Raw genomic sequence first — 15641 nt, 5'->3', positions numbered from 1 at the left:
ATTCAAACACGAAACAGATTTGCTGAGGTCAGTGAGCTAGGAGACAGCCCAGAGAGAGGATGAGAGAGAGGATGGGGCCTGACGGAGTGAGCGAGGTCACTGTTAATTCTTGGAGAAGAACAAAGCACCACTTTTTACATAAGCAGAGGAAATGCCGCACAGATTCAACAGGAATTGTGTACTGCCAAATCAGCTGGTTTCACTCCCTTCTGAGGGAGTCTAAAGTAAACTGGGAACGGTGCAAAGGTACTGAAAAGATTAAGACTGTATTGATAAAATCAACTGGTAATTGATGGTCCATGGTGGAGCAGATATCATCTTTTCAGCATTCATTTTTCTGGTTCTTTGGGGGTTTCCCCTAGTGATCTGAGACCCTCTGGCACTTAGTTTAAAAGGCAAGAGAGTATGTTCTTTTGAGAATAAAAATGGAAAGAATCTCTAATACTGGAAGAAAATGTTCCAAAACTGCCATTCTACATGTGCTGTTTTTCTCACAGAGAGGTAAAAATAAGAGCGACAACAAGATTGATCACGTACTATTTACCAGGCACAGTGCTAGGTGCTTTACATACGTTGTCTCGTGTAATGCCCACTGTAAAACTCAGACAGTAATTTTTTATAGATGGGGAAACTAAAGTTCAGTAAGCTTAAATGATTTACACAAAGCTATATGGGATTTAAGTACAGATCTCTCTAATTCCAAAACCTTGCTCCCCTTTACTGCACTGCCCCCCAACTGTTAGGGCAGGAGCATCTCGCCCAACCAAAGGTCACATGGAATGGAATGTCTGAGAAGTATGCTGCATGGCTCCCACCGTGTCCTGCCAAACTCAGGATACAGATGATAAGGACGGGGCTCTGGACCCAGCCAGATAAGCTGAGAAGCATTCCTGGTAGAGATAAGCATGAAGTTTTTCATGTGAATGGTCCACATGGTAGACAGGTTCACGATCCAAGTAAGACATGAGCCTCAGAATTTATTTTAAAAAATCTCAGAAAATTCATTCTATGGAAGTTAGGTTAACAAGAGTGTCCATAAAATCCAAGTTATTAGCCATCAATGACTATCTTCCCAAAAAGATACCCATCCTTTGTAATATTTTGTAAATGCGGTGCTGGGGATGGCTAGGGTACCAATTAAAATCTCAGTATGGACTCCCATGACCCTGGATTTGGCAGTGGGCCCTTAGATATGACATGAAAGCATGAGCCAAAAAAGAAAAAATAGATAAATTGAACTCCATCAAAATTAAAAACTTTTGTGCATCAAAGGACATTGTCAAGAAAGTGAAAAAAAACTAAGAATGGGAGAAAATATTTGCAAATCACTTATCTAGCATCCAGAATATATAAAGAACTCTGACAACTCAACAACTAAAAGACAAACAACTCAATTTAAAAAATGGGCAAATGACTTGAATGGGCATTTCTCCAAAGAAGATGTACAAATGATGAAAAAGCACATGAAAAGATGCTCAACATCATTAGTCATTAAGGAAATGCAAATCAAAACCATAATGAGATACTATCTTACACTCACAGGATGGCTATAATTTTAAAAATGGAAATAAGCATTGGTGAGGATGTGGAGAAATTTGAACCTTTGTACATTGCTGGTGGGGATGTAAAATGGCTTTAGCACTGTAGAAAACATTTTGGAAGTTCCTCAAAAAGTTAAAATCACCAAATGACCCAACAATTCCATTCCTACGTATATATCCCAAAGAATTGAAAGCAGAGACTCAAATACTCATACACAAATGTTTGTAGCAGCACTATTCACAATAGCCAAAAGGTGGCAACAACCCAAATGGCCATCAGCAGATGACTGGATAAACAAAGTGTGGTATGTCCATTCGATGGGATAAGGAATGATACATGCTACAAATTAGGCAAACCTTGAAAACATTACACTAAGTGAAAGAAGCCAGATACAAAAGGTCTCATATACATAGTATGATTCAATTCATATGAAATATCCAGAATAGATAAATCCATAGAGAGAAAAAGCAGACTGATGGTTGCCAGGGGCTGAGGGAGGGAGGAATAGGGGATAATTGCTTAATGATTATAGGGGTTCCTTTGCAGATAATAAAAATGTTTTGGAACTATATAGAGGTGGTAATTGCAAAACATTTTAAAAGTACTAAATGTCACTGATTTGTCCACTTTAACTGTAAACTGATTAATTTTATGTTATGTGAATTTCACCTCAATAAAAATTATTTTTAAAATATACATGATCATGATAAAAATGTTCAAATAATAAAGAAATTGAATCCCCAGCATCCTACCAACTCCTCTCACTCCATTGCCAAGTTCAAATCATGCATGTTTTTCTTGACATTTTTCCATGCACTTAAAAAAATCATATTGAACTATGCACTCCATTTTATATTTTTTAAAGTACTTACTTTATTTTTAAAAAGCTATAAAGAGAAGTAAAACTAAAATGTTAACAGTCATTTCTGGATGGTGAGGTTGAGTGATTTTAACTTTCTTTTTTATGATTTTCTGTACTTTGCGAATGTTCTTTAGAAAACATGTAATACTTTCAGAACCATATAATATGCTAGATTTTTTTAACATCTTTATTGGAGTATACTTGGTTTACAATGGTGTGTTAGTTTCTGCTGTATAACAAAGTGAATCAGCTATATGTATACATATATATGTATATGTATGTACATATATGTGTCTCCCTCCCACCTTCCCTATCCCACCCCTCTAGGTGGTCACAGAGCACCAAGCTCATCTCCCTGTGCTATGCACTGCTTCCCACTAGCTATCTATTTTACATTTGGTAGTGTATATATGTCCATGCCACTCTCTCACTTCATCCCAGCTTTCCCTTCCCCCTCCCTGTGTCCTCAAGTCCATTCTCTACCTTTGCTCTTTATTCCTGTCCTGCCCCTAGGTTCTTCAGAACCGTTTTTTTTAGATTCCATATATATGCGTTAGCATATGGTATTTGTTTTTCTCTTTCTTACTTCACTCTGTATGACAGACTCTAGGTCCATCCACCTCACTACAAATAACTCAATTTCGTTTCCTTTTATGGCTGAGTAATATTCCATTGTATATATGTGCCCCATCTTCTTTATCCATTCATCTGTCGATGGACACTTAGGTTGCTTTCGTGTCCTGGCTACTGTAAATAGAGCTGCAATGAACACTGTGGTACATGACTCTTTTTGAATTATGGTTTTCTCAGGGTATAGGCCCAGTAGTGGGATTGCTGGGTTGTATGGTAGTTCTATTTTTAGTTTTTTAAGGAACCTCCATACTGTTCTCCATAGTGGCTGTATCAATTTACATTCCCACCAACAGTGCAAGAGGGTTCCCTTTTCTCCACACCCTCTCCAGCATTTATTGTTTGTAGACTTTTTGATGATGGCCATTCTGACTGGTGTGAGGTGATACCTCATTGTAGTTTTGATTTACATTTCTCTAATGATTAGTGATGTTGAGCATCCTTTCCTGTGTTTGATGGCAATCTGTATATCTGCTTTGGAGAAATGTTTATTTAGATCTTCTGCCCCTTTTTGGATTGGGTTGTTTGTTTTTTTGATATTGAGCTTAATATGCTAGATTTTAAAAGAAATATTAAGATATCTGGTTCACTTCACTACGATGACACTGCAGAATGCATAGTTTAGTCTTCTAAATTTGCACCAAAAGGCTGAGCCCCAGTTATCTTTCCAGTTTTACTCCCCACTGAAAGTTAATAAATTGGCATTCTGATTCTTAACGAGTTTGGGCAGAGTGAATCATTTATCAGGTCCTATTCACTCAGAGGTAAATGAAGCAAGTTGGAATTCCTGAATACTCAAAGCCCAGACATGGTGGTCATCTTCTATTGTTATTTGGTTAGAGGTTTTATCTCCTTTGTGAATAAAATGTCTCAATTCTCTAGTTAGAGGCAACAGCTGTTATTCCTTCTCTCCCTAAACCTGTGTCTTCCAAGCCTAATACAGTGAACTAGAGGGAGATGGGGAGAGATGAAAGGGCAGATCCCTTATGGAACGGGGGGGAAATTTTTTAAATAACCGTGAAGCCATCAGCACCAGGGAGGCAGGGTGCATGCAAAGTCACCCCACCTTTCCTAGCCCTCATTTCATCTTGCCTGTATGGTCGTTCGTTGCTGTCAGTCTCACTCTAGATTCAAATTTCCTGGAGGACAGAGGCGGACGCTTATGCACCTTTGAACGGACTCTTGTCCCCAGAGCTTGGCATGACGTCTTACCCGCAGCAGATGTGGATCTCAAATGACAGAGATCCAGAATCGCCATGATATCAGGTGCCTGCCTGACCAGCAGCCCCTCACTAATAATTCGTCCTTCCTGGCACTCTCTTCTCCCCAGGGCTTCTTTTCCCACCCCGCGTTTGAGCCCTGATCTCAGCGTGCTGTCATAGCCTGTTCTGTGTTTGTCTCTCCGTAGACTGTGAGCCGAACACGGGTGGGACTAAGTTTTACTCAGCTCGCTGGAACCAAGACCGTAACGTACCTCTCACGGCATAGACACTCCGTGGCTGGTTGCTGAATGAGTGAGTCACCTACAAGTATCAACTTTACTTCTGGAAGCTCTAGAAGGCTGCCATATGATGCTTTAGACAAAAGGGGAATTCTTTATATTGACATATGCTCTTGGTGAGTGTTGACTGACTCAGTACTCGAGAGACAGCAGTCAGAAATAACTGGGTGGAAAGCAATCTAGGACATCCTTGGGAAATAGCAGGAAATGCCAAGGAAAAGTCAGAGAGATAAAGGGACCTTGGGGATTATTCAGTCCAGTCCCAATGTTTTTCAGATGAGGAAATTGACACTAAGAAAAGGGGAGTGACTTTCCCAAGGCCACACAACCCAACCAGAACCCAGGGCTCTTGGCCCAACTCTTTAACTTATAACGCTGTACCGGAGTGTGGCCAAAAAGGGCAGGCTTGGAATCAGACAGACCTAGATCTAGTCACAGACTGTCCTCCTATTTTCCCCAACCTGTTTCTCTGTCTGGTCCCAACAACACTACTTAAGGAAATAAACCGTGGCCCATTCGTAAGATGGGATACCATGCAGCCATTAAATATAATGTTATTTCTAGAAAAACTTTTAACATCAAATATTGTATTAATCATACATACATTATGATTGTATTAATTATTTTGATAAGTATATACGAAAATAAACTTATTAAAGTATATATACTTCACTTGTTTAATAACTTACCTATATATACTTTAATAAGTATATATAGTATAACTTCCTAGTATATATATTATATTATATATAATATATATATTTTATACTATATATACTGTAATAAGTATATATACTTTACATTAGTTATACTTCAATAAGTATACTTTATATATAAACTTTATACTATATACACTTATTAAAGTATGTATAGTATAAATACTCCCGGTGTACATATAGTATAATTTTACCTCTATAAAAAAAAACTACACATTTATATCTCTTTCTCTGTCTGTGCATACATACACACAAGAGACTGGAAGAAAATACATCCAAATGCTAGTCGTGATCTCTGGCTGATGGAGAGTGAGCCCAGGGTCGACAGGAAGTGAGCCTTGGCTCTGTCTCATTGGACAGGAGAAGCTAGGTTATCTGAAAGGGAGTCTCAGGCCTGAGCCTGGCTGGGTGATTGAGTGAGAAGCCCACTGGTTTGAGTGGGCATTTAGTAGGTACTGGGTCAGATGCAGCAGAAATTGAGACAAGAAATCCAAGCAGTTAAGGTGAGGACAAAGCAGGATCACTTCGCAAAGCGGGCATGCTTAGCTGAGAAAGCTGGAAGCAGAAACAAAGATTGGTGGAGAGAAAAACAGGTAAATGCGAGTCTGATCTAAATAAAGGAAGCTGACAGGGTGAACAGCAGAGCTTGCCCTGAGAGCAGAGTCCCTTGTAAGTAGAAGGCTCACAGTAAACAGCTGTCAGATCAGATATTGAGATTTCACTAGGGAAGTGAGCTGGGCCAAAAGCTTAGGGTTAAACACCTGGGTTAAACACCTGGATTCTCTGGAGAGCCTGGAGTTGGGGCCCTGGGTCTGTCTGGGAATCAGGAGCTCTAACTGAGCCTAGACATTCTTATGGTACAGACCACCCACTCAGCCCCAGTGTGTCATGCCTAGATTTTAGCAAGTAAGATCGATGGAGTGAGGGGTATCAATACTACAAAAGAGGAGTCCTCCTAATTTCCACCTTTCACCTCCAGATTATGGAAGAAACCAACAATCAAACTATGATTTTTAAGAACCCGTAAAAGTAGCACCTTCTCATGTGTCCTGAACCTAAAAAAAAACTAAAGCCAGACCTAAAGAATATCAGACAGAGAATTGAGCTCTTATCAGAACAAAGTCTTCCTTTTATTTCCAAACAGCTTATCACAGAGTTTCAAAGGAAATGGAAAACTTCTATGGATATTTCTTGCAAACATCATTTTCATGAATCCATGGACAGGAATTGTGTGGGCAATTACTAAAAGCATATGCCTGAACCCTCTGTTACAAAGGGAGTATACAGCAAAGAATAAATGCAGAAAGAGGAAAAGGTAAAGCTTTATAAAATACAGGTAAAAGCAACACAAACTGTATAAACCCATAGAAACTCAAGTTTGAGTCTGTCTTCAAACTGGCTCAAGGTGATAAAATATCCGTAAACATTTTAATGGTGTTGAATTCTTATTGACTTTATTTACAAAGTAATTTATGGCTAAATACCTTCACTGTGGGAGTAGCTAAGAGACAAACACTATTTCTTTACCCATAAACAGCATTTCAGCACTTAGCATATTATCTTGCAGGTAACAGCCTCTCAATGAACGAATGCAGTTGTGGGACAACCCAACTTGCTCTAACCTTGCAGCCAACACTGGTCACATAACCCATCTCTACCCAGCAAGTTTAGAAGGAACTCCTCTGGCAATGGCCATGGACCATATATTGATTGTGACATTCTCTGGGATTAGATTCACTGACAAGTTACCATTGACCAGGAAATCAAGGTTAAGGTATAGCTTACTAAAACGAGCCGTCAAGATCAGGAAGGTCAAGACTAAGGTCATCACTGCTACTTACCAATTCCAAGTAATTTTCAAAGAAAAATGACCTGTTGATTTTTCTCCAAAGTACCTGTCACCTTGTTTTTCTTCCCCTAGGTGATTTTTGTTTCTTTACTGTTCTTTCCACTTACCTTCACTTTCGTAAGTTCTCAAGGGCAGCAATGCCAAGAGGAATGTTGTCTGAAAAACTGCAAAGAGAGCCATAGGTTCTGGTTTTCTGAAAAAGATAAATTGCAAAGAAGGGAAATTTTATTTAATTTTAGCTGTGAGCAAGTTTCTTTGAACCAACTGCGGAAGGTGATGGCATTAAGGCTCCCGTTCTTCTCTCCTCCTTATGTCCACACCCCCTGTCAATGTGAATTTGGAGTCCCCCCTCGCCCCACAATGAGGTAACTTCCCTGCTCCATCTGACTTGCCTTGGCCCGTAAATGAGGCAGAAGTGATGGTATGCCAGCCTGGAGCCTAGGCCTCAAGAGACTTTATGTATTTCTGCTTGCTCTTTTGTGTTGCCACCTTTGGCATGGAAAGAGCATTTCTGGGCTATTCTATTGGACCCAGGAGGAGGAGAAGCAACACGAGGCAGAGCTGAGCCCCTGAGTTGCTCCAGCAGGGGGCAGCCTTGGACAGCCAGCAGCCGGCCACGCCCCAGCCCAGAGCAGCTGTTCCCAGATGTACCACTGAGTCTGTGTGGCCATAGAGAGCGATCCACCAATCTCTTCAAACCAAGCAAAGGTTGGTGAAGAAAGATAAAGCAGAGAAACAAAAGTTAAATATTACAAACACGGCCACAGTCTCAGAAGAGCTACATCTGAATTAATTCCTCATGGGGGAGTCATCTCCACTCGTCTCCCTCCTTAAAATGTCAGCTGAGAGAAATGGGCACTTGCCGCTGACGGAGACAGGCAGAGTTTCATTGTTCAAGATAATTTCCGGTTTTCCTTGTCTTAGAACAGGGTTGTGAACTACAGGTCAAAGAGTTTCACTGACTCATCAGGTCCGCAGACCACTGGACAATCCGAGGGCACAAGGAATAAGCCTGGATGGCCTCAAGAAGGCTAAGATGTTCTTCATTTCATAATAAACGTTTAGTCAGGGGAAGTACTGAATTTCACTTTTCTACTTCAAACTCTGACGTATCACGGACAGAAGCAAAGAAAAATTCAAAGTCATCTTTTGCCTCCATCTAGTCCCCTTGGGCTTCATCAAAAGCTTGAAATTCCATGAACCAGATCATTCATTTTCACTGCCCTCACCCTCCATTTATTTCCTTTAAATGGCATTTTACAAGAAATGGGGACGACAGTGAAGACAGGAAGAGGGTAAACCAAACCATTCAATTACTTTGGGGTGGTCAAACCTGCTTACGTAGGAGCACAAGTCTGCAAATGACAGTTTTACTTCCTGATCCTTTAAGCACTGCTTTCTGCTACTTCAATGTTTGGCAACAGGTCATCCATACCGCGCTAAAGTCTCTACTGGCAACTTCAGATAGGTTCCTATTACAACTGCATATCAAAGCCAGGGGAAAACTGACTCAAGAGAAAAGATCTTCTGCTGAGAACCAAAGGGGAGGCAAAGGAAAATGCCACAGTGAAGTGTCTGACACTCACTGTTCATTTCAATATCCATCCAATCCTGGTCTACGGCACAGGGTCCCGTCCTCCTGGCATTTACGTCACCCAAGGAACACAGGAGCCACTACCATGAGGAGAGCTCATCCCCGCAATTCAAAAGCAGGTGATTCCAGGAAATCCAAAAAAGAGGGGATATATGTGTACATATGGCTGATTCACTTTGCTGTATAGTAGAAACTAACACAACATTGTAAAACAACTATACCCCAATTAAAAAAAAAAAAAAAAAAAGCAGGTGATTCCGGGGGTGAGATGCACACTGCCTCGTGTCCTCTGCATGAAAGGGCTATTTAAGATGTTTGTAAAAAGGCAGAGTTTTTTTTTTTTTTTTAGCATATAGTTGAGTTTTTTCCGTTTATTTATTTATTTATTTATTTTTGGCTGTGTGTTGGGTCTTCGTTTCTGTGCGAGGGCTTTCTCTAGTTGCGGCAAGCGGGGGCCACTCTTCATCGCGGTGCGCGGGCCTCTCACTGTCGTGGCCTCTCTTGTTGCGGAGCACAGGCTCCAGACGCGCAGGCTCAGTAGTTGTGGCTCACGGGCCTAGTTGCTCCGTGGCATGTGGGATCTTCCCAGACCAGGGCTCGAACCCGTGTCCCCTGCATTGGCAGGCAGATTCTCAACCACTGCGCCACCAGGGAAGCCCAAGGCAGAGTTTTAGTCAATCAAATATTTTACATATCACAAAAATTAAACAAGTCATGGGGCAGAGAAGCTTAAAACTAGAAGTTGGAGGCCACTTACCAATTAAGGGTAACCAGAAACTAAAGAATACAAGTTGTCATATAACAAAATTGAAAGATAAAGAGTATGTATAAGGGATGTATTTCTGAGGTCTGAGTATCTCAGGACAGTCTTTGAGAATCACCAGGACAGTCCTGTCTGAAGCCCTGCCCTTTCCCACCATCTCACACATGGCGGGTTGTGAAGCTGAGGACCTTAATTCGAGCAGCCACTTAGATTTCCTGGTTTTGCTTTCATCAGTTCTGAGGGGCATGGTTTTACACATGCTGGACGGGTGGTAGCCGTGACCCAGTGGCCACCGCCTGCACAGGGCAAAGCGGTCATTTCCAGTGCTGTGACTGGGCAGCCAAGATCCAGGGACTGCAGGCTCCAGACCACCTCAGGACCTTTTGCAGAAGGACTACGAGTCCCAGCCTTGTCTGAAAACCTAAAATCAAAACAGTTCATCAAAACCTGCAGAACAAGAGTCAGCAGATGGGAGAACCTCCCAGAGACCCCTGTGGAGCCCACTTTGGGAAATGCCCTATGAACAGATTTCCTGTAGGCACAGAGCCTGATGCTGCTGGGAAAACACAGACACCAAGGTCTCTGGGCCAGCTTCTTCCAAGCCCCAGGTGACTGCGGCACAGCCCACGTGGTTCCCCTCCACGCCTCCTACGTCCATCCTCCTCGAGTTATCGGACTCTGAGTGCATCAGCTATTTCCCTGTGAGACCCCCAGTAACAGAGGGAAAAGCCTGGAGGTGAGGGAGTGACCTGTGCAGAGATCCTAAGGCGGCAGAGCGCTGGGCATATAGTCAAGGAACAACACGGAGCCGGGCGTTGGCGCGGGCGAGGAGGTGAGTGACAGGACCAATCACAGGGCACGCGGGGAGGCAGGGCAGACAGGGAAAGCGCTTCAGGGACTTTGGCTTCTACTCTGAGTGAGATGGGAGCCACTGGGTAGTTTTAAACAAAGGAGTAACACGGTCTACCTTATATTGTACAGGAAGGACGCCGCAATGAAGACACTGAAGGGGGCAAGAGTGGCAGGAGGGAGTGCAGGTGGAGGTCACGGCCAAAGTCCAGGGGAGACTGATGCTGGCTTAGACCCGGCAGGGGGGACAGCAGTGGCCATGGGAACGGTGATGAAACGGGAGAGATTTTAAAGATAGAGCTGGCAGGGTGTGCGGGGTGGTTACAAAGTGAGACATCATGGATGGCTCCAAGAATTTTGGCCTGAGTCCCTGGGAAAATGGAATCACCATTAATGGAGAAGCAGAAGAATGATTTAGTGGGCTGTATCAAGGACCCAACTTGCGACATCTCAATTTGAAATGCTCACTTGATATCTAAGTGGAGATGTCAAGTAGCTAGCTGGATACATCATGTGGAGGGGCCATGGGAGGGGTCGTGGCTGGGGGTATAAATCCAGGCATGCTTGGTGCATACAAATAGTATTTAAAGCCATAGGACTGGAAGATCTCCAAGAGGGCGTACAGACAGAAAAGAGAAAGAGGTCCGAGCACACAGCTCTGGGGTGCTCTACACCCTACACTACGCCCCCTTATGCAGATCAAAATGAAAATCCAAGATTAGGCCAGGCTTTCCCACATCACCTCATGGATGAGGGCTGGTGAGTCCTTCAGCATCAGGCGGCTGCTTGGCACGTTCCCCTACAGCTGCTCAGGGTGCACCAAGCAGGGTTTGGTTTTTCCTCTGAAGTTCTGCTTCTGACCCGAGAGAGGCTACCCAGCTCTCCCACTCATTCAACAGGCTTTCTCTCTCCACAACCATGAGCAAGGAGCATTGCCACGTCCACTTTCCAGTAAGAAAAGGAAGTCTGGAAAGTACGAAGTGGCAGAATTCAGAAAGGAAGAATACTTTCCTGCCTCATCCGCATGACTTTGTCCTTTCCCAAATCTGTTCTCTCTCTTTTTTAAAAAAATTTCCCCAGTGTTTTAAAATTGAGGTATAGTTGAGGGAATTCCCTGGCGGTCCAGTGGTTAGGACTCAGCACTCTCACTGCCGGGGCCCAGGTTCAATCCCTGGTCGGCAAACTAAGATTCCCACAAGGTGCACAGTGCGGCCAAAAAGAAAAAAAGAAAAGAAGAAGTACAGTTGATTTACAATATTGTGTTTGTTTCAGGCATATAGTAAGTTTATGTGTGTGTGTGTGTGTGTGTATAGAGAGAGAGATTATTTTCCATTATAGGTTATTACAAGATACTGAATATAGTTCCCTATGCTACACAGTAATTCCTTGTTGCTTATCTATTTTATATATAGTAGTTTGTATCTGTTATTAGGATTATGGGATTAACAAATCCAGACAAAATCTGTTCTTTATTTTTATTTTTCAGATCTCCATTATTCCTACCCAGACTATGAGCTGCTCGAGGACAGGTCTAGATCTTGTTCCCCGTGTCTATCACAGTACCAGAACACAGTTGCTACCCAGTCAACATCCAGTAAATGAACAAAAACGTGTACCAATTTTCTTGCATTCTCTCTTCCTTGCTTTCAATTTTATTTTAATTAAAATAGATTATTTTTCAGGCCCTTCTACATTTTCTGTTGCCAAATGTTGCCGAATTCATAGTCTTTCACTGACATTCCTTCTCTGGAGGAAAAAGGGAGGAAAGAAAAGAAAAATTACCCACTCCTTTTGTAGAACTTGTCATTCAAATCTTGTCTCTCTGCAAAAAGAAGATGCCTTTGAATATCCCTCATGTGTAATACTACACTTGAGGGATATTCAAATATCTACTACATGTGTAATAAAAACTACATGTGTAATGAAAACACAGCTTTTGAAAAATCTGCCCATCTTTGCCCCTCTTCACCAGCACTTCTTGTTCTGTCATTACTGAAATATTTATTCCTGAGAAGTTTCCCCACCGCAAATAATCCCCATGGGGAGCAGCTTAATCGGTCACTTGCTTCCCAAGAACATGGGTGTGTTGCCAAACTCTTCAAAATTGGCTGGGTGCCCCAATGATGTCATATGCAAATACTATTTTAAAGAAGAAGCTGTTCAAGTAGGACACGTGCTCCGTGTGTGTACCTTGTGAAAGAGTTCTATGCGGCAGTACAAAGAGTTGCATGCCACTTCATGGAGGATGCCCACATTTTCCAGGTTCTGTTCTTTTTTTTTTTTTAAGAGCCCTGCCATTTGTCTTTCGGAGCCGCTTTGAAAGGGCCTCCACTGTTACAGCATAGGATTGATTACCCACAAGGTTTCACCCCAATTCCACCACCCCTTCCTCCTTAAGTATCCATCACTCGGAGGCACACGCAGGGTTCAAGCACTTCTTCCCCGCCCTCTAAACCTACCCAGTTAAGTGTTTCTACTAGTTTTGTAAGGTCAATACTGATTTATGAGACTGAATTGACTCACAGCTCATCTTCTTTTTTTAAACAATGTTTAGTTAATGATTCTTGGAATCTGTGATTTCAGATTGGAGTAAAGTTGAGTCTCTAAGTTGTATGTGAAGTCAAAGAAAGAACTGGAAAACCTTGTTCCAAGGAATATTCTGGACCCAGAGAATATGTAGGCATTTAGTAAATGCTAAAGGTGATACTTCATTTGAGAAAAGATACATTATTCACCCAAATGGTACTGGAACGATGTACTAACCCAGACATGTATGGGTAAAGGAAGCTGTAACAGTTATGTACAGGTGCTCTGACATAAGACTACTTAGGGTCTAATCCCCCCCTCTGGCACTTAATAACTATATGACTATAGACAAGTTACTTAAACCATCTAGGCTTCGATTTTCTTTTCTGTAAAATGAGAATAAGTAACCTACCTCATAGGATTGCCATGAGGATCAAATAAGATTATGAGAACAAACACACAGTAAATCCAATTAATGTTAATTTGATCATTATTGCTACTGCTTCATTTCCTTCCAAAATAAAATCCAGATGAACAAAGATGTAAATGCAAGACCATTAGCTTTACTAGAATAAACAGAGAACTCATAAAACTCAACATCAAAAAAACAAACAACCTAATTAAAAAATGGTCAGAGGGCCTGAATAGACATTTTTCCAAAGAAGACATACGGATGGCCAATAGGCACATGAAAAGATGCTCAACATCACTAATCATCAGGGAAATGCAAATCAAAACCACAATGAGTTATCACCTCACACCTGTCAGAATGGCTACCATCAAAATACAACAAATAGCAAATGCTGACAAGGATGTGAAGAAAAGGGAACCCTCTTGCATTGTTGATGGGAATGTAAATTGGTGCAGCCACTATGGAAAACAGTTTGGAGGTTCCTCAAAAAATTAAAAATAGAACTACCACATGATCCAGTAATTCCACTTCTGGGTATTTATCTGAAACAAATGAAAACACTAATTTTAAAGGATGTATGCACCCCTATGTTCATTGCAGCATTATTTACAATAGTCAAGATATGGAAGCAACCCAAGAGCCCATCAAAAGATAAATGGATAAAGAAAATGTGGCATATGTACACAATGGAACATTACTTAGCCATAAAAAAGAATTCAATCTTGGCATTTGCAACATGAATGGACCTAAAGGTTATTATGATAAGTAAAATAAGTCAGAGAGAGGAAGACAAATACCATGTAATTTCACTTATAATGTGGAATCTAAAAACTATAATAAATGAACAAATATAACTCAACAGAAACAAAGTTGTAGATAGACAGAACAAATAGGTGGTTGCTAGAGGGGAGGGGTTGGGGGGAGGAGAGAAATAGGGGAGGGAGATTAAGGTATATAAACTTTCAATTACAAAATAAATGAGTCACAGGTATGAAATGTACAGTGTGGGGAATATAGTCAACAACTATGTAATATCTTTGTATGGTGACAGATGACTAGACTTATGGTGAACACTGGAAATGTATAGAAATACTGAATCACCATGTTGTGTATTAGGAACTAACATAGTGTTGTACATCGATTACACTTCAAAAACAAACTATTAGAAAAAGAGATCAGATTTGTAGCTACCAGAGGCAGGGAGCAGGGGGAGGGGGAATTGGAGGAAGGCAGGCAAAAGGTAGAAATTTCCAGTTATGAGACAAATAAATATGAGGGATGTAATATGCAGCATGATAAAGATAATTAATGGTGATGTACATTACATATGAGAGTTATTAAGAGAGTAAATCCTAAGAGTTTTCATCACAAGGAAGAAATTTTCTCTATTTCTTTAATTATGTATTTATATGAGATGATGGATGTTCACTAAACTTACTGTAATCATCACTTCATGATGGATGTAAGTTAAACCATTATGTGTAACCCTAAACTTATAGAGTGTTGTATGTCAATTATATCTCAGTAAAAATGGAAGAAGAAAATTACTAGAATAAAACATACGTGAATATTTGTATAATCTGTCCAAGCATGATATGAAACCAGAAGCAAAAAAAGGTAAAGACTGCTACACCAATCAAATGAATATTGAAAATTTTTAGTGATATAATAGGTCCAAAACCAAACTGGGAACAATAGTTTCAATACTTATGTCACAAGGTTACTATCCCTAATATATAAAGAGCTCTTAGAAATCAATAAGAAAAAGACAAGAAACTCCATAGAAAAACTGGCAAATGACATGATTATGTAATTCACAGAAAAGAAAGAAATATCAATAACCAAAAAGAGAAAAAGAAAAACTGGACACTATCACTAATAATACACGCAAATTAAAGCAGTAGTCGTGTATATCTCTGTGTGTGTCTGTGTGGTGTCCAATTGGCAAAGCTTAAAAAGGTCTTAATACCTAGCACTGGTAAGAGTTTGAAAAAGTAGGCATTGCTACTTACTGATGGTCAAAAAGCACAACTTTAACAAGGTCAATTTGGCAATATCTATTAAAATTTTAGTATGCATTATCTTTGATGCAGAAATACTATTTCTGGAATTTTGTCCTCTGTTCATTGTAACATTGTTTTTATTGAGGAAAAAATGAAAACAATCTAAATATCCATCCAAAGAAAGTAGAAAATTTAATTATGGTGTATTTCTACAAAAGAATATTATCAAGCTATTAAAAAGGATGAACTAGGATCATGTGTTGACATGGAAGAATGTCCAGAAAATATTGAATGAAAAAGCAAGTTTCAGAAGTGTGCAGAAAACCACCTCTAGAAGAGAAGTGTGGCAACCGTACAGCTATGCCACTCAGAGCTCCCTTCGAAGGAACCTACT

At 40.8% G+C, this 15641-nt stretch overlaps 1 protein-coding gene across 4 annotated transcripts in view; it reads right to left on the bottom strand.

Moving 5' to 3' along the window:
* The window catches only part of OSMR (oncostatin M receptor), a 56090-nt gene that overhangs the window by 33832 nt on the left and 6617 nt on the right, over positions 1–15641 (bottom strand). For all 4 annotated transcript variants that reach the window (XR_009007188.1, XM_007192172.2, XM_028169041.2 and 1 more), the window contains exon 2: positions 7208–7293. Coding sequence is in view for 3 of the 4 variants with exons in the window: in XM_007192172.2 (XP_007192234.2) it covers positions 7208–7280 (73 nt within the window). In the remaining variant the exon portion in view is untranslated. The remainder of the gene's footprint in view (positions 1–7207; positions 7294–15641) is intronic.

This window comes from Balaenoptera acutorostrata, chromosome 2 (assembly GCF_949987535.1).
Source record: "Balaenoptera acutorostrata chromosome 2, mBalAcu1.1, whole genome shotgun sequence".
Lineage (NCBI taxonomy): Eukaryota > Metazoa > Chordata > Mammalia > Artiodactyla > Balaenopteridae > Balaenoptera > Balaenoptera acutorostrata.
The sequence above is the reverse complement of the archived record's forward strand: the minus strand, read 5'-3'. Positions and strand labels throughout refer to the sequence as shown.